Genomic DNA, 25,424 nt, shown 5'->3' on the forward strand with positions numbered 1-25,424 from the left:
AAGAACCGCCATTTGTAAGGATTTGTAACCGTCTTAGAAGACCACTTCTTGGGGGTGAGGGTAAAACTTCTATTGTAAACGAGCTCGATGACCATGCGGATCATGTGCCCATCCGGGAGTAGGAGGAGAAATTTGCAGGTGAGGTCTTGGTGCCATGCAGTGTTGTAGTAGGCGGCTGTGAGATCCAGAAACACAGCACTACCAGCCTTCTTTGCTAGCGATCTTTGATGTCTTGAGCGAAAGGAGTCCCTTGGTCTACATTAGATCTTCCACGTCGAAAGCTAGCCATCTTGCCACTGCATAGGCTGCTGCATATCATTCATCCAAAGGAGGTATCGGAAATAAAGTATAAACGCTAATAAATATTCAAAAAGTATTTGTTTGTTCGTTTGCCATTGAACGTAATTTCGAACACAATTTATATCAGCACCAACTCTCATCTACTTGTATTCAATTACTTCAACTCTCAATCAACAATAATCTCTGCATCTATTACCCACTACCACAACAACAACAATCTGCAACTCATAACACAACTCTCATAATAATACAATTCTCAAATTACATCACTATTTATAGCAGGTTGTTTGGTCTAGTAACTTCGAGAAGGTTACGTAATGTTACACCATAAGAACTCATTGTTTCGTCAGGTTGCACTATATGTAAACAAGCAAGTTAAAGAAGCTTCCAGATTTGCACGTAGCAGTAGAATGATCTAGAAATACGTCACACAATAAATATTTCGCAATCAGAGGTTACTACCGGACAGTAACCGATAATAACACATTGCTCAAGAATTCCACAATCAAAACAGCACGTTCGGTCAAGATACAAAGCAGCTCGTCGTGAGGCCTTCCACTTTGATTGTGACATACGCCCCCTTAGAATGTTGTTGCAAACAATATAACAACACAATCAATACAAAACACACTACAAAACAATTAATTACTCAATCAAACAGTTCTCATAAGTTATCTCCAACGACTCATTTGTCCATCGTTGCATGATCTACCAACGACAGCGTTTCTCAAAACAATAATTATCACGTTTACTGCGAAAGTTTCCACCGTCCTCAACGACTTCAGTGCATCGGCGAGCAAGATGTCCCATCTTCTTACATCGGAAACACTTCCTTTCCGGACAGTCCTTGACCAGATGACCTTTTCTGTGACAGTTGTAGCAAGCCTTTTCATCAAAAGGGCAGCTCCTGGCTATGTGACCAATCTTCCCACATCGATCGCAGTGGTTTTCACGGCAACGTTTGTTTTCTGAATGTCCATCGTCAGCAACGCACTCCCTGGCGAAGTGTCCGCGTCTACCGCATCTATAGCAAACTCCAAATGGTCGTCGCCTGCCTCCTCTCCTCGGTTCTTCGCGCTCGTAGTATCCGTGATCATGAGATCGTCGCTGATTATCTGCAGAACAAACTCTAGCAAAGTGACCATTCTTGCTACAAGAATAACGAGTAACTTCAAAATCTCTCTCAGTAACATTTCCGATTATAAGATCAACTAAAGGGTTTTGTAAACATAATGCTTTCACAGTCCCACTACGTTACGGAGTTTTGAAGTATATCTTCGCTAACGGACCTTGGATTAAAGTGTTATTAATGGACACCACATGGCCATTTTCTCCCGTTAACTGACTTTCTTTAACCAAATCTCTCCTCACCATTATACCGGTAGAACCAGAATCACGTAAAACTTTTAACTTTTTGTTTCCAACTGTCCCAGTCACTAGTGGCAGGTAATCTTCAGGTATTATTTTTTCGCAAGCATATTTTTTGTCTTCTTTCCCGTTTTCTTCTCCAACTGATCATCTTCATCCGGTCTCTCTTCCTCAAGTGATGGTTCAGGAATGATTACCGCACACCCGCCACAATAAACGTCCGTGTTTTTCCCGTTCTTCCCAGACTGATTGGATAGGGAAAACGACTTGTTCTTGCACTCCTTTGCTTCGTGTCCTTGCCTACTGCAACGATTGCACCACTTCCTTGCATCTTGATAATTTCTGTTAGTCTTACTCCGGTAGTTAACAGCCTTATGACCTAAGCCATTACAGTTAAGACAACGTACTTCTCTTGGAACAGCACCTCCTTTAAAATTATTTGTTTGCTCCTCGTCATTATCGCATAACAACGTCTCTTCGATCGTCAACTCCTCATCATGAGTAACCAAATGTTTTTTGGCCATACTTGTTATATCTTCTAAAGTCTTTGGACTTCTTTCCATTAAATAAACTGAAAGATCTTTTAAACATGACTTTGTGAATTGTTCCTTAACAATAAGGTTTACCAATCCATCTAGCGATTGTTCAGTAGGGTAGATTGAAAAAACCATTTTATAAAATTTTTATTAGCTTGGGGTTGGAAAACTTGCCAATTACTACTAAAACTAATTATGCAAAATTAGAATGTAATCTGACGAGAGCTTGATCTGCCACCAGCCACTTGAAAATTTACCATTGGGCCATTCCGTGTCAATTCACACAGTCAAGAAATTCAACCTCTTCAATTTATCTTAAATTTTACACACCATTTCACTATCTTATATGATGAACACCTGCAAAATTTCAGTGAAATTGATAGAGAAACACGAGAGGTATAAAGCATTTAGTTTGAGGGGGTCTGCCGAGGGGCACAATTTTTTTTTAGTTTTGGCTATATTTGAGGTCCTATTACTGCTTAAGTAAATTAGGTAAGAACCCAATTTTTTTACAGGTGATAGTACTGCTGACAAGTATTGAAAATACAACACCATTCACATTGTCAGCTTAAAAGATCAAAGGTCAACGACATCCAAATGTGGCCGTTTCCAGCTCTCGGTTAAAATTTTCCAAAATTTTAAAACCTTGGCAAGACCCTATTTTTGATTGGTTTTGGCTGACATTTAGTAGAAATGTTGTTTACAGGATTTTCTATGAACTTTGAATTTCAGTACAAAATATTAAAGGGGTTGGGAGGTATTTAATGTAAAACATGTGTCAAAATGACAAAAAGCAAAAAAGTGGTACTTCTAATATTCCGGTTACCTATGACCCCAATAAAAATTTACTCTGCAATTTCATAGAGAATCCTGTAAAAAATATTTCTACGAAATTTTAGCTAAAACCAATCAAAAATAGGGTCTTGCCAAGTTAAAATTTTGGAAAATTTTAACCGAGAGCTGGAAACGGCCACATTTGGATGTCTATGACCTTTGACCTTTTAAAGTGACAATATGAACGATGTTGGATATTCAATAGTTGGCGGAAGTACTATCACCTGTAAAAAAATTGGGTTCTTACCTAAATTACTTAAGCAGTAATAGGACCTCAAACACAGACAAAAATAATAAATTTGTGCCCCCTCGGCAGACCCCCTCAAACTAAATGCTTTATAACTCTCGTGTTTGTCAATAAATTTCACTGAAATTTTGCAGGTGTTCATCATATAAGATAGTGAAAAGGTGTGTAAAATTTAAAAAAAATTGAAGAGGTTGAATTTCTTGACTGTGTGAATTGACACGGAATGGCCCAATGGTAAATTTTCAAGTGGCTGGTGGTAGATCAAGCTCTCGTCAGATTACATTCTAATTTTGCACAATTAGTTTTAGTAGTAATTGGCAGGTTGTCCAACCCCAAGCTAATAAAAATTTATAAAAGGTTTTTTCAATCCACCCTATTGTTCAGCCCCCGAAAATTCAAACCATTATAACAAAAGGTTTCTTAAACGTTCAATGAATTGACCTGGGATTTCGTGTCGTTCAGGCTTTGTCTCACGGAATCTTTGACGGTATCCATGCTCGATAAAATTGTATCGCTTTAACAAAGCTAACTTCAATCTGTCGTAGTCCATGACATCTTTTTGGGAAAGTCTTGAATATACATCAAGAGCTTGTCCCGATAACAACATGCTTAATTGGGTAGCCCACGTCGACTTCTCCAATTTGGCTATTGCAGCATATCTTTCAAATCTTAACAAATAACTATCTAACTCACCTTTTTCCTCAAATGAGAAAGGATGGAAAATCTGGACGTCTAACTTGCGCCACAATAACATCTCGAACATTATCGTTAGTAGAATTAGATCGCTCACCAACGTCCAGTTTTTGTCTTTCTAAATCAAGCCTTAACTTTTCCAATTCATTTGCGCTCTTCTTTCTTCAGCTTCAGCTTCACGCTGCGCCCGTTTCTCTTCAGCTTCTGTTTCGCCTTGTGCCCGTTTTTCTTCAGCTTCTGCTTCGTGTTGTGCCCGTTTCTCTTCAGCTTCACGTTCTGCTTTTCTTATTTCACGAGCAGCTCTTCTTTCTTCTCTTTCGTCAGCTTCTTGCTGAGCTTTTTGGTCCATTATCTTGTGATACTCTTCAATCACAAACTGAGACCTTTCATTTCCACTCAGCCCCATTCGTTCAGCCGCGCTCCGTAAGTTTTCGATCATCTCATTTTTGACGGTATCCGCCATTTTGACAGCTTGTTGTTGATTTATTGTTCTTTCGGTATCCCGGACGAGCCCCCAGAACGTCACGATTTCTTTCTATCTCTTTCCAGGAAAGAGACTTGGAAAGGTTCAATGACGTAGTTTAATGGGATATTACCGAAAGACAGTCAATTAAATGTCGAATAGTTCTACTGGTAAAATGATATTGAAAATTCTTGAAGGATTTTAACGAACGACTTCTCAAATAACTCTAGTTTCGAACACAATTGATATCAGCACCAACTCTCATCTACTTGTATTCAATTACTTCAACTTTCAATCAACAATAACCTTTGCATCTGTTACCCACTACCACAGCAACAACAATCTGCAACTCGTAACACTCATAACACTCCCGCATAGTTTATGACAGATTGTTTCCACCTTTTGTGCATGTTCGTCAGTTGTTTCTTGTACGCAGGTCAGTGCAGTTTTATTTATTTTCAGTCATTTATTATTAACATTTCTCGAATATTTGTTTTTGTTTAGATGAATTAAGGTTTTTTCCTGACGAGGTCATAAAGTTTTGCCAAAAACGTTTGAAGTTATGTAGCTACTGTATTTTATTTTATGTATTATTTTTTGAATTATGCAATTCAATCTTATAAAGCTGTTATCGATTATCTGTCTGTGGTATTCATAACACAACTCTCATAATAATGCAATTCTCAAATTACATCACTGTTTATAGCAGGTTGTTTGGTCTAGTAACTTCGAGAAGGTTACGTAATGTTACACCATAAGAACTCATTGTTTTGTCAGGTTGCACTATATTTAAACAAACAAGTTAAAGAAGCTTCCAGATTTGCACGTAGCAATAGAATGATCTAGAAATACGTCACACAATAAATATTTCGCAATCAGAGGTTACTACCGGACAGTAACCGATAATAACACATCGCTCAAGAATTCCACAACCAAAACAGCACGTTCGGTCAAGATACAAAGCAGCCCGTCGCGAGGCCTTCCACCTTGATTGTGACACTTGTCGTAATGTTCACTTACTTGTAAAGCGACGTCGAAGGCACCGTTGCACTTTCTCCTCATCGTTGATATCGAAACACACGAAACGAACCGACGCAAACGATCAACGTCGATGACCTGAAACGGTGACATTTTTCTGTCCGGTTGTCTGCTACTGTAATGAGCCATGAAGACTGGAAGCACTAAAGTTCTGAAAAGCAATGCAAATAAAGCGATGTGAATAAATAAGTTGATTGATTGAGTCGTTTTTTGTGTGAATGTAGATCAAATTCTTGCTACATACAAAGCAAACTTGCACCCCAGATTCCATTAGACGCATTGAGTAATTATTCAGAACAAAGTATTGCTGTAAAAAATACTTTACAGTGAAACATATTGAACAAAATTACTGAACGCATACAATAACTTTTTATTGTTGATCCTAGATTGATGATGGTTAAGTAGGATACAAAATTTTAAAGATACAATATCACGTTTGCAAGCTATGCCCTAATACTTTAGCTTTATAGCCTAGTATCGTTTTTTTTTCTGTTCCTACAAACTGGAAACTGGCAACCCAGCCTGCTAACAGTTACGAGTGGCAGGTACGAGTAATGCTACCTCCAGTAGGCTACTCAGCTGGTTGCCGGGTCCAAGACCGGACGATAGGGAGAGTTGGCGGCAGAAAGGGTATTCTGCCATAAAATATAAGTCAAAACCCAAATGGAAACGGAAAATAAAAATGGACAGTTGAACGTAATTCGATTGGCCTGGCAAATAAATAAACACTCCAAAAATGTCTATCAAGAAAGGTGGTAAAGGAAGAACGAACAAGTGCTTAGAAAGGATCAAGATCAATTTAATCCTATTTATTGTTCCATTCAGCAGGTGTATAAAAATAAATTACTGACCATAAAGGAAATGGAAGTGCAATTTTCACTTCTCTTAACCATCTCAGCAGCTTAGTGGTCATCGCCTACAGTTCTGATGCTAGTAGGACTGGGTTCAATTTCAGGTCGGGTTATACCAATGACTTTAGAAACGGTAGCCTACCGGTTGTGATCTTTCTTGCATAACGCAGCGAAGCTAAGTTCGGTTATAATGTGTCGCTAAAAGACCTTAGCAGTTGTAGAGCGACAATAAATAAACCATGTTCCACCCATTGTTACCTTCACTTCTCGGTTTGAGACAAAGTGGTGACTGCACAGATGATTTAGTTTCTGACTCTGGTTATGTAGGGCAAAAATAGCAGAGTTATTTAGATAGGCTCTTATTAAGCTCAACAAGAAAGCAGCTCGGATGCAGCTCCTCCGCGAAATTGTAGAAAAGTTAGTCCCAAATGATGTACACATTCTACTGTTTACAATTTTTAAGACAGGTTTCCCTTTTAAACGTCCGTAAATTTACATATTGTTGCCACAAAAACTTCAATATTTGCAAAAAAGTACGTTATGCCAATTTGTGCATTTTTGCTATGAAAATGAGTTCAAGAATTACAAAAATAAAAGAAAAAAATATGTATACATTTTTTTACCCCCCGTCTTAATAGTAGAAGACATAAATTTTTTTGAGGCCCATGCTTGGCCCTTGATTTCGTGATTACGTCACTGTGATTTAGACGAGTTCTTTTGCGGCACTTTTTGCAGATACCCAAAAGGAAAAAATAATAACATTTATTTTATTGCCCCCTGGCAATCCCCTGACTTGTCGGTTGCGTGGCCGTGTGGTGAGAACGTCTGCGCGACGTTCGAAAGGACGTGGGTTCGACACCTCTCCAGAGCACGCAGCTGTGTCTCGGTAAAAGCAGTTAATGGCATGCCAGAATGCGGGCAGCAGCTGACTCGAAGACTAATAGGTCTCTTTGCTGTTTCAAGTTGGTTGTTGTATCGCATCTGTGATCGCAGTGTGCTGTATGTTGTCACAATGGGCGCAAAATAAAACATTATTATTATTGACATTTCTCCAACGGCAGGTTATACAAGAATAACCATGAACACAATGCTTCATTTGAAACCTTAAAAAAATAGAATTACAGTGTGGATGATAGCAAAAGAAAACAGCTCATGCAAAGCACATTTGGAACTAAGAAGCTGCAAAGGTGACTGCTTTTTTACGCCGATAACGCACAACGTTCAAAAACTCTGAAAAACGTCCGAACGAAATACATAAGTAACATGGGCTATAACAATGACGTGGAAAGAAAGTTGTTTTCAATTTCTGGTTAAGATCAAAATTTTCAATTTCTGGTAAATCAAGCGTGAAGCGCAACGGTCATTGCTAGACATGCAGGTCCTGGCAGTGAGATTGACATAATAACCTTTTTACTGGTTTATCATCTCTAAGTTACTAAACTCACTAGATGCCGCTGAACAAAAAGGTACCCTTGAAATGTGTTGCTCAGGATCACACCAAGTAAAAATTATTTCCACAAGGTCATTTCAATCAAAAGTCACAAACTATTGAAGATAACTTCAATAGCAGATGCTATTGAAGATAACTGGGCAGGGGTGACTTACAATATCGACCAAAACTTTCTGCATCAGAGATTGTTCACGTTTCTAGCACTAGTTGCAACGTTCATCTGATGAAATTGAAACCAGCAACAAACAGGTTGATTTACTACTTCACTGACGTTTCGCGCACCATGACAATGCGCATCCTCAGAGCGAATAACATACAAAATGAAATTTACAAAGTTATATAATGCAGTGCGGTTGAAGGCAAGAAAAAATGAAACACATTATCACGCCAAAAAATGTGTGAGTGGTTTACGTCACACTTCTTTTGGCCAACCTTTAAAATAATGTGTGTTCCATTTTTTTTTGCCTTCAACCGCACTGCAGTATACAACTTTGTAAATTTCGTTTTGTATGTTATTCGCTCTGAGGATGCGTATTGTCATGGTGCGCGAAACGTCAGTGAAGTAATAAATCAACCTGTTTGTTGCTGCGTTAACTATTATCAGATGAACGTTGCAACTAGTGCTAGAACCGATAACTGTCCTGGTGAGCACCCAAACTTTTCAGCATTCAGACATTGTTCAAACGTATAATTCTTCCATTAACTAAAATTTATTATGGTAATAAAATTTTGTTGTGTTTTTGTTTTCTGTAATGCTGTTGTAATTAAATTTACTAATTGTTCTTTTGATGTTTGTGTAAGAGTTTTACGTCGTCTTTTGTTGGCACCTTTTTCCTTCGAGAAGATGATTACGTAAGAAAAGGCAACTCCTGCTTTCAACTTGCACCTGATCTGTGATCAGTGGCCGAGAGGTTATCGAGTAATAATGTGTTGACATAGTAAATATGATACAAAATTTAAAATGAACATTGTCGCTATACAAGACCTTAGCAGTTTTAGAGTGACAAAAAATGAAACCATAACATTAATATCGTACTTGCATAACACGTTGAGTGTAAGTCGGGTAATGTAAATACGATACAAGAAAACCGTACTCTCGCTGAAAGACCATAGCTATTGTAGAGTGACAGTGTATAAATCATAGCACTATTCTTATCAGTTTGCTTTCTGCTATATTCGATGCAAGATGCGCCCGGCACTCTTTAAATTCGTTGACCTGAAAGTTTAGGTAAAGTCTATTTTCAGTTTCAGTGTAGTGAACTTCTATGCAAAGTACAAGCAACGCTTTAATAAAAAATGGTTTGATTTTAAATCTTTATCTTCGGACTGACAAAGTCTTGATAGGTTATTCCTAGTAGTTTCGCATACTTGTAGAGGCTCTTGACACAGGGCCGGTTACCGAGATTGACAGAGTGAAGTTTCCAATTGTTGTTGCCGGAAAATTATTCCATCCATTAGGTGCCGCTGAATAGAGAGCAGTCCTTAGAATGTGTTGTTCAAGCGCACAGCCCGAGAGTCGTACCAGCGCCGCTTGATCTTGAAGCTTCTTTGTTCGCAAATCTACGAGTTAACCAACTGAGCTATCCGGGTGGATCAATCAATGTGATACGACGTTTACCAGAAACAGATCAGGAAACGTAGTTGCAAGCTCCCTAAAAATAGTAGTCTATTTTATATTGCACAGTATTGCACAATTTGCCTCGTTATGTCAGTGCCGTGAATATCAAGGAATGAATAATATAACAACGTTTGATGCTTTATTGAGAAAAAACATGTTTTTGTTTATCAACCGTTGCATACACTCCTCAACCGCTTTATATCAGACGTAATGTCATCTGATTGTTTTTATCGTTTTGAATACTTTCAACTCTTCCAACGCTCATTGTAAGTAAATTTGTAACAGAAGATATTTAGTAAACTCTTAAACTGACGACATTCAAAGTGGCTCTCAGTGAACTTTGTGCATTTGCGGTTTGTGTATTATTGTCGTTCTTTTGTTTCGGATATGGACAGCTTTGTCTGACGCAAATAAATACTAATAATTTAGTCTCAAAATTAAACTGTTCGTCTATATGGGATGCTCCAACTGTACCGAACAGATACACCAAAATTCAATTCGGCAATGCGTAGCAAAAATATATCATCATAAAACAAAACAATAGCTAATTAAAAATGGTTGTGATGAATGTCATTTGCTCGAAATTTTTACAACAAAATTGCATCTTTTTTATGGTTTCTACGTTGATGATATCCTGAAAAGGTTTAATTTTTTGTTTTTTGTCTTAGGCGTTCAAATCTATTTCATCTTTGAGGCAGTTTTGAGCAGTAGAATCAAAATTTTGTAAATCTTTTTAAACGTCCATCCAAGTTTGTTTTTTTATACATTTCTGGGTAAAATTGAAGTAGTTGAAGTAGTTTGAATATATTTTATTGGTAACTACTTACTTTTTGCAAATTTAAAGTTTTCACTTCAGATTTCGCCATTGAACCTTAGCCTACTTACTTAACGGTTCAAGCACCACAGTAGTTTCATGTTGACAACTTAAACATGTACGCGGTTACAAAAATTCTTTTTTATACACTTTGGCGATGTGACTAATGGTGCGTAATGTAATAAAATATCCAAAAAATGTTACTCTCTATATTGTGATTATCTGTACTATGATTTGTTAAAAGCGTTTTGTTTTTCCACCCATTCTTACGAGGCATCAATTTATGCAACATCTCTCAACTGCTGCAACCAGTGCAGTGTCTCAGTGTTGAGGTCAATTAGGTTTACATGTGCTGTAGGCCGGAAAATTGAACAATAATGTATAATGTGCTGTGCTGTTTAAGATTCATCACAAGCGCAGGATGGTGTCACACAATCCACAGTGAAACATATTGTGCTTGAATGCGACCACCACCAATACGGAGGCGATTTAAAGCTGCCCATTCTTTTCTTGACTTGTCCGAGCCATGTGGTAGGGTAGCCTACTTTAGTGGTGTCTGGTGTAACTTGAAAATGATCGGCCGTGAGATGTTTTTTCAGCAGTCTCTTCATGACATTACAATCAACTTAAGTTGATTGTTTAATTATGTTATGTATTTTTTTGTAATAAAACATGTTGAACCCGCTAAAGTTACTCTGCTTTGTTTGTCTATGGTTCAACAAAGCAAACTCGCTACCAAAGCTTTATCAAATTATAACCAATACACACAGTTGATTAATCGTTAGATTGCGAATTCTTGCAGTATTTATTTCTAAAATACTGCTCTTTTTTTCTTTTCTGAATTGATAATGTCTTTTCCACAGCAGAAGTGCAACCCTATGTTTCCACTTTTACAATCTTCTGCTATAAACAGAAAACGGGGAATATGAAAAGTGAAACAACTGCTGCAGTGTTCTTGTACAGTTCCACTTTTGAGTCTGTAGATGTTGATTCAACAGTCAATAACAAACTTACATAAAAAATGTTGTAACTTTAGATGTACGTCCACATCACCACTTAAAAAATATGGTTTAAAAACATGTAAAACAAAAGCAGCACGATGTCTTACAAAGTCGCGCTTTTCAATAATGTAATCACATAAGTGGAAATTGTCTTACAAAATGCTGAATACCTACATCTTGTATCTGCTATTTTGAATCTGTTTTACAACCAAACATTTAACAACTATGATCCAAATCATAAATGGAAAGAATGTTGAACAAAAAATTGACTATGGTGAAAACATTATATTGTTATCGACGATCCAGCGCTACCGCTCTCTGGTATTTCAACATGCACCAGAAAGGAATGGATCAGTTACAAAAGAATGTTATTCCGTCATTCCCGAACTGCTACCACTCTCCATTGATGGGGCTATCAAAACACACCAATTTGTCCAAATTGCAAAAAAAAGCAGGAAAATTGTCGATCATTTGATTTTAGACTGTCCATGGACTACACTACTCTGCAGTTTCAACACAGTTTACCAATGAGGAAACATATTTAAAAATTGGCTAAAAGACAACGAGCTTCAAGTGTGAAAATGTTAAAACGAAGCTACGACTACATAGGAGATGTCTCATCTAAACATTCACAGTATAATGAAAAGCTAAAAGGTGTTTTAGTACTAGTGGCGTCAAGAAGTCAACTCTACAAAAATTATCTTTCTTGTTTTAATTTAAAGTAAAAGTAAACCATACGATTAAGTAATATACCACGGGGTTAAATTTCTAAATACTGTAAAGTATATCCTTATGCCAATTTTTGAAGTATGTTGTCACCGTATGATTTCATACTACAGCACTACTTTTTGAATCTTTTGTTTTTGTATCAGATTTAAATTGTTATTGCATTATTACCCGGCCTACCTTCACGGCGTTATGCAAAAAAGAACACAATCCGTACAGTGGGGTAGCGAGAAAAAAAATTTGAGGGGGCCAAATATTTGATGAATTGAAGAGAACGACAAAGTGTTTGATTTAAGACATCGCCACCTGATGTGCAGTGGCGTATCCTGGTGAGTTAAGCAAGGGAAGCGATAAAGCTGATGGGGGATTAGAGCGTGCCAAAGCCACGCGTATTCTAGGGGGGTGCGGGGGCATGCTCCCCCGGAAATTTTTTGCCAAATTACACTCAAAAAATGGATTATAGCACTTTCTGGAAACACTTTCAGGGTAATATTTGTATGAAGTTGATTAGCAGATAAACAGCTATTAACTTGTTAAAGGTAGCTGTTACACACAAACGGGCAAAAACTGTGGCTAAAATTAGAGAACACATAAACTCAGCTACACAAAAACACAACAGAGTAAGCGATTCTGAAATTGCTTTAACAGATTAGTTAAAAGAAACGTAAATCACGTAAACTTTGTGCGATTTACGATTTGCAAAATTGATTGGTGTATTTCTGTGTGTCTAAAACAAGTCCTGGGGGGTGTTAATAGCCAAATGTCTTGAAAAACGATATAAATTTATACAAATTATATTATATTTTCAACAAAGGGTTTAACTTCGGAATCCAAACTTTGAAAACTTGGGAGACCATGGCCCCTTTCGCCCCCCTGGCTACGTCTACGAATCCGTACCGTTTTTAAAGTTTTTAATTTGACTCGACCTGGAGTCGACTTTAGATCTCCCAGCACGAGCTGAGGGCCAAACCACTCGGTCATTGAGCTGGCAGTAGACTCACGAAAAGTGATATTAAACGCCATGCGATTTATTACTGAGAAAAGAATGTAAGAATGTAATTGAGGTGAGTACAAAGCGTAGATTTGATTGGAGCGCCATGTATGTAATCAAATTAGACGTTTGTACCCTATAGACTAAACTGTTATGTTTAATAAACGAAAGACCAGAACGACAATAATTCTTGTTTTCTTGTTCGCTTCTGGTGCTGTTAGATCTGAGATCGATTCCAGGTCGGGTCAAACCGAAGACTTTAAAAACGGTACCAATAGTGTTTTTTCTTGCATAACGCAGTGAGAATAAATCAGGTAATAATGTGATAACATCGTAAACCTGATATAAAAAATTAAAACATGAGTCCTCTCGCTAAAAGACCTTAGCTGTTGTAGAGTGACAATAAATAAAACCTTTACATTATTATTATTTTTTTTTGTAGCGAGTGAGTACCGAGTGAAGTAAATCAGAGTTGAATTTAAAGCAATTTTATGAACTTGACTACACGCTTTTAAAGCACAAACCCTTACATTGTTACACCGTTGACAGGGAAAACAAATAGCTGGAAACTAGCTATGGTTAGTTTGTGCAAATGAAATTTTTGCGAAATAAAAAGCGGGAGCAGTTCTTTTAAAAGTGGAAAAGGATCGTATTGCAGGGTATCTACAATGCATCGTCGATTGTGAAAAGCAATGACAACACTTGTAGAAATAAAAAAAACACAAGCATAAAAAGACTCCTTACCTGTTCAGCTTTATGGCCAGGTATATTGATTGTTTAAAGCCAACAACCATATTGTTCGGTCCGAAAATCAATCCAGGATAAAGAAACCTGTCAGGATCTAAAGAAATCTGAGGTTTTACTGAGTTATTCCATTCCTGGTGAATTTTCCAACCGGAACAGTTTATTTTGAAGTCTTCTTCTAACGAACGAGCAAGTGTTGGGGTTGTTTGATTTGAAGAATTATTTGATTGTAAAACATCATCCATCTTTCCAACATTGTTGTAAAATTGCACCCATTCAAATTTGTTTGTCAAAAAATATTGCAAACAAAACAGAATCAGTGTCAAAAAAAAACTTACTACATAACATGATTTGGAGGTTTGCATGTTAAGTCTACAATAATGTTTTTAACTTCTGTAGCATCCACACTTATGGTGAAAAATGAAATACTGTGCATTTGGATAACCTGGAATTTAACACAAGTATGAGAAACTGGTTTTATATGACTTTATTTGAAAGAACAACCACAAACTTTGTTTTATAAAATAAGTTAAATAACCCAGAAAAGAAATAAAAAGTTTGAAAGTACGAGATGTAGCCTACATGGACAGTGATATAAAGCAGAAGGAAGTTGGACGCAATATTGTCTCACCACCTGCAGTAAGTACCAATTTAATTTGATATAAGATGATTGGAGATTCAAAATCGGAAATATATCAATTTTAAAATGTATAGTATCGCAGGCTAACTTATCAGTCAGAAGCGAGTGCGTTTTTGTTTTCACGACAGTTCAAAGTCACAAAACATTGTTTCTTTGTTTGCTTTCTTGTCAACCGCGAAATTGCCTTAGAAACCCAATCTTGCGATTCTTTGCCAAATGTCTTCAAACTTTTGACTTCGACTATTGTTACGAGTTTGACTCTCTGTTTCAGCGATAAACACCGTGTTTATTTCACAGTTTGACTTCTCACACACAATGCAGCTTATACGGTTTGCTTTCAAATAAAGCTATCCTTTGAGCCAATTACAGCAATTTGAGTCGATTCACACTGGTGCACACACATTTTGGTGCCCAGAAAGTTTTAACGGTTTTGGGGTATTTTGATGCCGCTGAATCCAAAAATGACTTTGGCTTTTACGAATTGGCTTTAATTTTTGAGATATTCCATGGTTTTACTCTAAAAAAGTGCTAAAAATATGCAAATATTGACATAGGTATTTTCTTTATGTTATAACTTTAATGAGAAAACTTGTCTGTCTTTTACAAGCATGTCCAAGTCCATACCTTATTCTTATATTTTGAATGCGATTCTGTGAAATATGACAATTTTTATTGCAGAGAGCCTTTTATAGGCAAATCATGTTTTATGTGAAAATCAAGCAAAAATTCAAAAAATTAAATAATAGTAGCAGTAAACAACAGATTTTCGTTTGAAAAAACAGGTGGCGTCAAAGTACAAACACTACTTTTAGTAACAATCGACGTAGCTTACATTTCGTAAATTGTAACAGCACATTCATCAAGCATAATAATGCGAAAAAATTAGTCGATGTTTACAAATTTTCTTTTGTTTACAAATGATGTTTACAAATTTACACATTACTGATGTTTACATATCTGATGTTTACAAATTTACACATTACTGATGTTTACATATCTGATGTTTACAAATTTACACATTACAAGACTTTCTGTAATGTGATGTGGCCAAACAGTCACGTTGGAGACTCCAACAGCAGTCAGTGATTATGTGGGCATCCCACATGCCCTGGTACTGCTCTTCTATGACCTTAATATCCTGATAAAACTTTTCTCCGTGCTCTTCACTTAGGTCACCAAGGTTTGCAGAAAAACAATCTAAGTGGCTGATGAGATAGTGAACAATAGTGACACTCATCTTCACTCCTAAATCTTTGAACTTGGAAAGCATATCTTCCACCAATTCTTAGTAATTTTCAGCTTTTTGTTTCCAAGGAATTTCTGTGTGACTAAAACAAACGATTGCCATGCAACAGACTCCTTGTCTGTCATAGACTGCAAAAACGTGCATCTTTTATGAGTTTGCGGCTTTGAGGGCTATCAAAAATGCCTGCTTTCAGCTTTTTGATGGGCAAAGCAAGAAATGCTCTGCAAATATTACGTGCCCGGCTCAAGACCATGCGGCACTGGTTCGACACTCGGGATGTGCGCTTGAGCAACACATTCTAAGGACTGCTCTCCATTCAAAGGCACCTAATGGATGAAATAATTCTCCGGCAACAAGACTTCTACAATAATGGAAAACTTCACTCTGCCAATCTCGGTAACTGGCCCAGCGTCAAGAGCCTCTACATTCTACAAGTATGCGATCCTATTAGGAATAATCTATCAAGGCTTTATCAGTCCAAGGATAAATATTCAAAACCAACCAAACCAAATATAATTAAAGCAGTCGCCAGTCGTAGGCAAGCCTTTCACAAATTGCTTAATCAAACCAAGTTTGATGTGTAGTGGTGGAATGATGATTTTCTCTCTGGCAACTAAAGGTTCATTGATGATGTTAGCTTCACCAACTGTCATGGAATCTGTAGGTGGCCACCATTTTTTCACCCAGTGATTATTACGAGCTCGGCTGTCCCACAAGCAGATGAAACATGGATATTTTATACAGCCGCTTTGCTGGCCAGGCAAAAAATTACCATTTTCAAATCTACACAAATTAATCATTGGTGAGAGTCGTAATCCAGTTTCTGTGATGTCATTTTAATGTCATTATACTCTTCTTTTAGTTTTGTTAAAAGGCCAATTGGGAGAGATGCATATCTGTTACTGTTATGTAACAATACACATTTTAAACTTCTTTTAACCCTTTGCGGTCGTCTACAAATTTCCATATGTGCGTTTGTTAAGTCGTTTTCGAAATAACTAGCAAATAACTCGATTATTGCATATTTGAAGGACAAAAGTACATAATGACTGTAAGCAAATGATATGAGCCAGGTTCGGAAACTTGTGTAATTTATTGATCAAGTTTTTACCACAATAAAAACAGCTTCTTCAGTTTCTTATTCAAATAGAATTCAAATAACCCAATTATTGCATATTTGAAGTAGCCTATATACAAAAGTACATAATGACTGTAAGCAAATGATATGAGCCAGGTTCGATAACTTGTGTAATTTATTGATCAAGATTTCACCACAATAAAAACGGTTTCTTCAGTTTCTTATTCAAATACAATTTATTAGTTTCAAAGAGAGTCATTTGTATTTTTTTCTGTGTGATATTTTTTGAAGCATTTTTCTGGATGTAACCCAGGTTGTCTCGAACATGTTTCACAGTGGTAGCCGGTCTGAATTCGTTTCGTCTTTCTATCACTGCACAATCCTTTTGCTCTTCCATTGGGAATTTTTGCAATAAAATGCCGCCCAGAAAGTCGTTCAGTTTTCTGCTCGTCGCAATGCTTTCCGTGTCTTCTTGAATTTTTGTTTCGGACACTTCCTACTAGCCGTGTAACAAGGTTTTTACGAAAAGTCTTGTGTCTTGCAGCATTCAAACCTTGCTGTTCCTTGTTGATGTTGTACAATAAAAAGCCATTGGCAATACCCACTTCAAGTAACCAAAAAAACATCTTACGCCACCACTTAACCGATTTCCTCAAAAACCCATAAACTTCCACAGTAGTGATCGGCTCTGTCTACTCCACCCATATATTTTGTGTACTGTGATATTACCACCGGTTTTGAAATTGTTGTTGAATTTTCATTGCCCTTTCGTTGCACATTCTGTATTATATACGGATGATAACATTGTCATGGTGCGCGAAACGTCGGTGAAGCAATAAACCATGCTGTTTGGTGTTCCTTTTACTTTCAATTTTATCAGATGAACGTTGCAACTAGTGCTAGAAACGAAACGTAATTCAATGAGTATTCCAAGTTGTGCTAAAGCTACAACGACCGTCTTCAGCCTGAACAAGTAGCCACAATATGTTTGTGAAAGCTTGCAGCAGCCTACCCCAGGCCCAGATTTAGGGGGAGCAGGTGCCCCGCCCCCCCCCCCGACTTTTGAAGGCCCCTCTACGTGGAAAAAATATGATTTTGTGTTATTTTTTCTTCCTTTCAGCCTTTGAAGTTTCTGCAAAATGCTGTGCATTGTGCAGAGGTGGGTTTTCTCGCCGTAGGCGCAAACATTTTTTTTGCAGGGGGGCCTCCAATCTAAAAGTGCCCCGGGCCCCCCATCAGCTAAATCCGGCCCTGGCCTACCCTACGGTATGCCACTGCCAACTAAGGCACACGTGGTTTCCACTTTATTCGGTTTCGCAGCCTAACAATGCCTTGTTATCACGTGGTATTACGCAACGTGAAATTCTGCACAGTTCACTTTCAACACAACTAGGCTTTCTGACAACTAGATTTGCTTGGTTGACCAACCACAACTACTTTTATTTCGCATGCTTTGATCCTCTAAGAGAAGTAATAGCAACATATTTTCATAGCAAGTATGCTTGTTTGCCGAAAATTTACGTTTGGCAAGATCGCCTTACGACTAAATCGGCAATTTTGAAAAGGCGAGCCAGACTGCCAGACTCGCCTGTTACTGTCTATGATCAAGCGCCACTCTTGAGCTCTATATTGTGGTAGCCTACTCTCATTTACAGCAAAAGCTCTGCGATGTCTTTGCAGTAAACAAATTCATCTTACTGCCAAAAACATGGAAGCAATTATTTTTCTCTCGCACAATAAAATATTATGAATGCTCCGCCATTGCTCCGGTTCCAAGACAGTTTTTGTATGTGTCGGGATGCCAAAATTTCTGCTGCTTATTAGCACACTAATAGCACAGGTCGTCGAGCAGATTCTAAATCTGGGTAAAACCAAGTAGTGCTTTTCTTGTGACGATTGAACCCCTGTAGGTGTACCAAACAGAATTAGCAGTCATTGAAATGGCTTTTTGGTTCTCTCCAAACCATTGTACACCAAAATTAAGATTTTTACGTGTACCTTTAGTCCACTTTCTCAGGCTTTTTACACGTGCTTTGCAGACAGTATGACGTGCCTATGGCTTATCATGGTCATCTAGGCAAAATTTGAAAATATCGATATCTCAAACACAAGAGCCAATTCGAAGAAACCGATGTTATTTTCGGATTCAGTGGCCCAAAATTGCCCATAAACCGTTAAAATATCTTCGGCACTCGAAAAAAAGTTTTTTTGTTGGCCAGTGATGTATTGTACACTTGTACAGTAGGCTATGTTCAATCATACAACATCGCGTTTCGAGCAATGTGCTCATTGTGCATTTCTACGTGACAAGAATTTGACTTCCTAACACACAACAAGGCTGTCACATGGCACCACGACAAAACACGATCGTATGTGTCTACAAAGTTTCTGAATTTTTAAACAGGCCCTTACAACGATAGCAATGACCCATTAGCTGTTCAACAATTATGACGCTATTTTCTCGTTTCTTTACTCTTCCTCTTAATATGTCATCAAATACGAAGTTTTTCTTTTGCATTATTTTCAGCCCAGTGTGATGGTTTTATAAAACCACACCCAAAGATATCATGCATTTGAAGCGCCATAACGGTTGGAGATAAATTTTACAATCAGCACAGCGGAATTTTTGGAACAGCACTGTTGATGGCGTGTGTCGCTTGTAGAAGAATAGCCATTATTTGGTTGGCCTTCACTAGTTGTTCTAAGATGTCGATTTTAGACTTGGTCAGGCCTTTCACATTCAACTGCAGCAAGGTGATGCCTTCCTGTACGACAACCGAAGTTGTCCGCCCTGAACAGCTATTAGACATGAAGGGCGCATGCTCTGGGTCTTCATCACTCTGTACACTCATGTACCGTACAGGATGGAGTTGCATAGAGCTCTGTGAGCTACAATTGCTGTCTCACACAGCTGCTGTCTCGTTATGCTGTCTCGCTCAGCACAGCTGATTTATTATTACGCATATAAAATTGGAAAACATATTGCCCCACAGACAGTAGGCTATACACAACATAGTATCTACTAAAATGCGTACTTTGATTTACTTCTAACATCAGGAAACAACAGTAAATATGAAAAAGTGGGAAAAATATAGGCCAAAAATATTTAAAAGAGCTTTTTTACTATGTTAATTGCGATGGCCTAATCTTTTAACGGGTAACTTTCATTCGTGTGAAGATCATTTTTTCTGAGTTTTTATGAAACATGAGTTTAAATTCTGAATCTGCAAACACTTTGCTGTATCACTCGTGTATCACTCTCGACATTTCGTATCCTGTCCTAAATACCCTCTGGACTCTTACAGACATTTCTGACTATAAAATTCAGACATACGCTATCATGCGAACATAATCAAGTAACGAATATTTGGTATTTTTTATTGTGTTTCTAATGCATCAATTCAACTTTCGTATCCAATTTAATATGTTTGTAACTGCTGCAAACTGGAGACTGACTTAATAATTTCTCTAGTCTACAGGCATGCAACAATATGTCAGTTTTGAGATGCCCATCCATAGCCTACCCTAACTTTCTTTGGCCTCACCGCAATCGCATCTATTTGTCGTTTGCGAACATCCTCAGAAAGCATTGAACAGATTACTGCCGCCTTGGCAATACTGAGGACAAGTTTACCATGTATTTTTGTTTCACTTGAAGTGATGTTCTGACAGCAAAATTTATCACTTTTTACATTGATTCAATGCAGATTCAATGTCTGCAGGCGTTGAATCAATGTAAAAATGACTGATTTTGCTGTCCAGGTTGTAAACTAAGTATGACCAACACTTGTAGAAATGTAACACTAGTTCAGCATAGCCGAAGAATACATCTAAAAACTTGTTGGTATGATTTATTAGTCTATTTATACTTGAAAGCTTCTAATTGGTAACTATGTTCTGAAATATCTTTTTAATCACCAAAACTATACAAAGCTGGGCTAATATAAAACTTAGTAACAACCGCTCAATGTGGCAAAGTAAAATCTAAAATTTAAAATAGAAACGTAACTTCTATGTTTCTTGAAACTGCTTCTCATCTAATGTTTGTGCCAAAACCAGCCCAGTAAAGCAACCTTGTCGCTGAAGCTTCGTTTCAATAAAGTTCAAAGCAACGGTTTGCTCGAAAGCGTCGTCGCCGAACAAAAGCGTGAATAGCATGGCATTGTGGTAGAGGTGATCGCGGTACAAGCGGTAAAAGACTCTCTTCTAATGGAATCGCAACTTAATAGCCTATTTTCTACCAATCTATTCCACAACATTAGGAAGTCATTCGGTCAAAATAACACTGCAAAAATGATTTTCAATTAACAGTTTTAATTCTGTGTTTTCGTTAGGATCAGTCAAACATGATGAAGTGTCGGATTGTTGATGTCCTTCTATTGCAAAAATAAAATGAAAAACAAAATTTTCCTATTTGTCAAGACAAACGATTTTCAATTAATAGTTTTAAATCTGTGTTTTCGTAAGGATCAGTCAAACAGGATGAAGTGTCGGATTGTTGATGTAGCCTACTTCTATTGCAGTCAGACGAACAATTGCAACTTGCAGCTGGCAGAGCTGTTCGAAAAATAAAATGAAAATCGAAATTCGGAACAATTTGTTTTGTTTCGATTTAAAAAAAAGCCTGCCTTGGTTTTGCTTACAAACAAAATCGATTTCTTTTTGTGAACAATTCGAAACCAAAGCAATTTTCGAATTACTGTATGTACGATAATGTACCCTATGCACCTAAATACACAAAAATGGCCACACCGAGATATGTAGTATACCCATAGGCGCCGACTTTTCAAAAAACCTTGGGGGGCGAGAAAGGTGATGACGTCATAACCATAATGCTATTTTACTGGATTAAAATAATCTTTGATTAAGCTTACCGAGTTACCGTCTTGTTTATATTGACACCTAGGTCGCAAACCGAATTTATTAGAACCGCTGCTTGAAACGATTAGTTTTACGCATACAGTACGCCTAGTCGTAATAATTTTGATATTATTAGCTCATAATTGGAACAGTTGGAAAACAAGCCGATTCATTTCCTTTTCGTGCGAGTGAATAACAACGACCAAGACAGTGAAGTTATCGAAATAAAACGCAAAAAATCATGATCTCAAGCAGAGTGGAAACCCGCTATCAGTTTTATTAACCTCGTATCGCACGTTTTGCTAATTACTTACCTTCAAAGCGTTAACAACGGCGAAGTGTTTTCTCTTATGCTTTTAATCGAAAGTCAGTCTTTTATCGAATACCGTATATCGCAAGTGATTTTCACCTCAAAAAGACAGGTTCAACTTATACACGGGACAAGCTGTTGTCCCCAGCTCGGCAGTTTTCAAAATTAACGCATTTTTGCTGCGGCAAAATCATTGCCGACGTAGATTACGAAGTGTGAAATGGCGTCGGCCGAAGTAAAAGTTTTGAATACGTTTATTTGCAAAGATTCAAACTTAATTTTCAAATTTAATGATTCCTTGTCAATTCTAAACTTTATTCACTTGTTGAGCAATATACAAAGCTCACGAGACAAAACAGCAAAAAGAGCTGTTCTAGAGATCAATTTTTTTATTTTTGCGTGTAGGATATAATCGTTCTTATTACGTAACATTCCATGATCGTTGAAGTCGATGTCAAACCTTAGCGGCCGCATAAAACAATGATGTAAGGTTGGCTAGGTGATAATAGAGGTAAGAGACGTCGTTAATGCAAGCAATATCTGCGACCAAGACCATTAAACACCCTTTCTTTTATCGGTTTTCGATATAATTCTCACACATTGCGAACAAAACAATGCGTTCTGTTGAATCATAATTGATCTCACAGCGGGAAGACCTCGTTGAAAATAGCTCGTCTAATTTAGCTGGTTTACGTAATACTGCAGTGAACAGTTACGTGACTATTCCAGCAGCGTAAGTTACTCTACGCTCTACTTTGAAATTTCCATACGGTATGATTTCCAATCTGTATTCACGTAATTGTTCGGTGTGTCGTAGTTGCAACTCAATAAAGTTTGCTAAAATCGATTTCATGTTTGAAGTCACAAAAAATCTAACGGACGTTTGGATATCTCTTGAAATGAGACTAATTATTCAACCTCGCATTCGCTTTTTCGCTACCACGCGTTTTGACTTTGAAGCTGCTCCTCACGCGCGGGAAGATAAGCAGTGTGTGACTGTGAGCGTGCGTGCGGTGTGCATGTCAGTAGTAATTCACGTTCCAGAGAAAGCCATGTGATCAGCTGCTGTTTTGCGGGCAATAGCGTCGCTTTCGGCATTCTCTAAGTCCGTTTAAATGATCTAAATCTCTCGTGAAGTATTTTATCTTTGAAACACCACTTGTAATAGCCATTTTTGTTGCCCCTCAACCATAAATTTACGGGGGGCGCCGCCCCTCGGCCCCCCCGGGAGTCGGCGCGTATGAGTATACCCTCGTAGTATACCCTCGAGTATTCCAAGAGTATCTACTGCACTGATAAAGCAGCAAAGCCGTAACACAATGCAAATATTAACGACCAGTTTTACCCTGATGCTGTGAGTTTGCTGTGGTAATAACAAATTGCACTAGCTTTCGGAACAATGTTCATTAGTCATGTGCTGCCTCGCCATATATTTATGGGTGTCCGACGTTTTCTTCGTAAACAGTTCTTCGTAAAACAATTCTTCGTAAGCAATTCTTCGTAAACAATTCTTCGTAAGCAATTCTTCGTAAAATTAATTCTTTGAAAACAATTCTTCCCAAAGCATTTCTTCGTGTATGCAATTGAGATTTGATGTATATGAAGACATGCTTTACAAAGAATTGTTTTACGGATTTCGTTTCACCAACAACTGTTTACGAACAATTGTTTTAGGAACAAAACTGTTTACGAAGAATTGTTTTACGAACAACTGTTTACGAACAATTTGCCTATAACCACATTTATGTACCCTACGTATTTTAATTACTTCTGTGTAATCAACAATTTTTGCAGGTCTAGATTAAAGTGCAACTGCACGATGACTTTTACCGTACTTTATCTAAAAGAACATGTTTCAATCTAAAGGTACCAACCTCGCCGTTACATTTTAAGGCTATGTTTATCTCAATAAAAATTATCAAAACCATGGTTCTCCAGGCGCTTGTATTTTTGACCACGTTGCTGCAATGGCGGATTGTGTTACACAACACACCCGATTTTGACGTCATTCGAGACAGACCTCGAAGCGACAATCGCTTCTACAAGTCTTTTCGTTATTTTTTCGTTGATGCTAAGCTTATCTTGGCTAGTTTGGTCTCCACTCAGTTCGCCTTGAACTGACATCATATCACCAGATGGCGTTGACGAGTTTGCCACTTCCAGGTAGCGTGAGAGAAAAGCGCTAGAGAGCGTGGGAAAAAGGTCGGTTTCTTGGCTGTGGGCCTCAGTTGTAAGGAAGTGATTTTTTCAACCGGTACCGGATGTCTTGGGAACGGATTCTAGCCAATGTTAATTCGATTGTGCTGTTGCACTTAAAGATTTCAGTTGTTTTCGTAAAGTCAGTAATTAAAAGATTTGACAGCGTGATTGCATAAAAAAGGTTTCACACAATTCTCTGTAGTAAAATATCCAATTGCCTTTATGTAACCTACTCGTTACGCTGTCCAAAACAAATTTGTATCTAACAACCTGAAGAGTCTTTAATGGTTAATATCGGGAGCTGAGTTCAACCCTGCAATTACATTGTTTCTATCAAGTCTACTTGTTGAGATGTTGAATATATGATGAAATCTGGCACAACGCATTCTCAATAGTGTGTTCAACATGTAAGTGCAACATCCTAAAAAGTTACTAACAATAGCTGCTGTTACAAATAACAATATTCATGGAAGTATCAAAGCAATCTCTATAAAGTTTTGGTAGAGAGTTTGCATTTTTGAACCATAGACAACTTGTTGAGATGTTGAATATATGATGAAATCTGGCACAACGCATTCTCAATAGTGTGTTCAACATGTAAGTGCAACATCCTAAAAAGTTACTAACAATAGCTGCTGTTACAAATAACAATATTCATGGAAGTATCAAAGCAATCTCTATAAAGTTTTGGTAGAGAGTTTGCATTTTTGAACCATAGACAAGCAAAACAAAGTAACCTTAGCGGTTTAACATAATGTATTGCACACAAAACAAAATATATAAAATAATGATTCAAACGTTGTCGACACGTAGGCTACGTGTGTCCTTATCAGGAATTAAATCTGCAATATACATAAAGTGTAAAATCGTAAGGTAAATTTGACTTTGCACTGTAACTGTAACGACACTCTGGACTGAAAAGCATGAACTGAATAAATGATCACGAGTAAATTATACGGTGGGAAACAGATCACAACAAGTATAAACCACAGGCATTGGACAAACAATTAGAACACACACAACATGAACGATGATTTTGTGTGTGTTCTAATTGTTTGTTCAATGCCTGTAGTTTACACCTCATGTGATCTGTTTCCCACCGTATAATTTACTCGTAATCATTCTTATATCATTTGTTGGTGGCATAGTTAATAAATTAATAATATTTAATAATTAAGTTTTTACTAAGCGGTGAGATAATATTATACTAAAATATTATGTAATAAGATAAAAGACTTAATTAATCAATAACACTGTAGGGAGTGGTTCTTAACCTTTTTCCTTGTTGGAACCACTTGAAATCACTAAAAAAAGTTCTCGCACCCCCTTCTAGAATTACTTAAAAGTAATGTTGTTCTCATGGGTAAACAACAAAACGATTGTGTTTCTTTAATCCTTATTCATATAATTGATACTA

At 37.4% G+C, this 25,424-nt stretch overlaps 1 protein-coding gene across 1 annotated transcript in view; it reads right to left on the minus strand.

The window, feature by feature from the left end:
• The window catches only part of LOC145787669 (uncharacterized), a 29,132-nt gene extending 15,032 nt beyond the window's left edge, over positions 1-14,100 (minus strand). The window contains exons 1-2 of the mRNA XM_082599464.1: positions 13,675-14,100; positions 5,462-5,630 (exon numbers count right to left, since the gene is read on the minus strand). Coding sequence (XP_082455590.1) covers positions 5,462-5,630; positions 13,675-14,039 — 534 coding nt within the window. The 5' untranslated portion in view covers positions 14,040-14,100. The remainder of the gene's footprint in view (positions 1-5,461; positions 5,631-13,674) is intronic.
• Between the last annotated feature and the right edge of the window lie 11,324 nt (positions 14,101-25,424).

Source organism: Aplidium turbinatum, chromosome 18 (genome assembly GCF_918807975.1).
Source record: "Aplidium turbinatum chromosome 18, kaAplTurb1.1, whole genome shotgun sequence".
Lineage (NCBI taxonomy): Eukaryota > Metazoa > Chordata > Ascidiacea > Aplousobranchia > Polyclinidae > Aplidium > Aplidium turbinatum.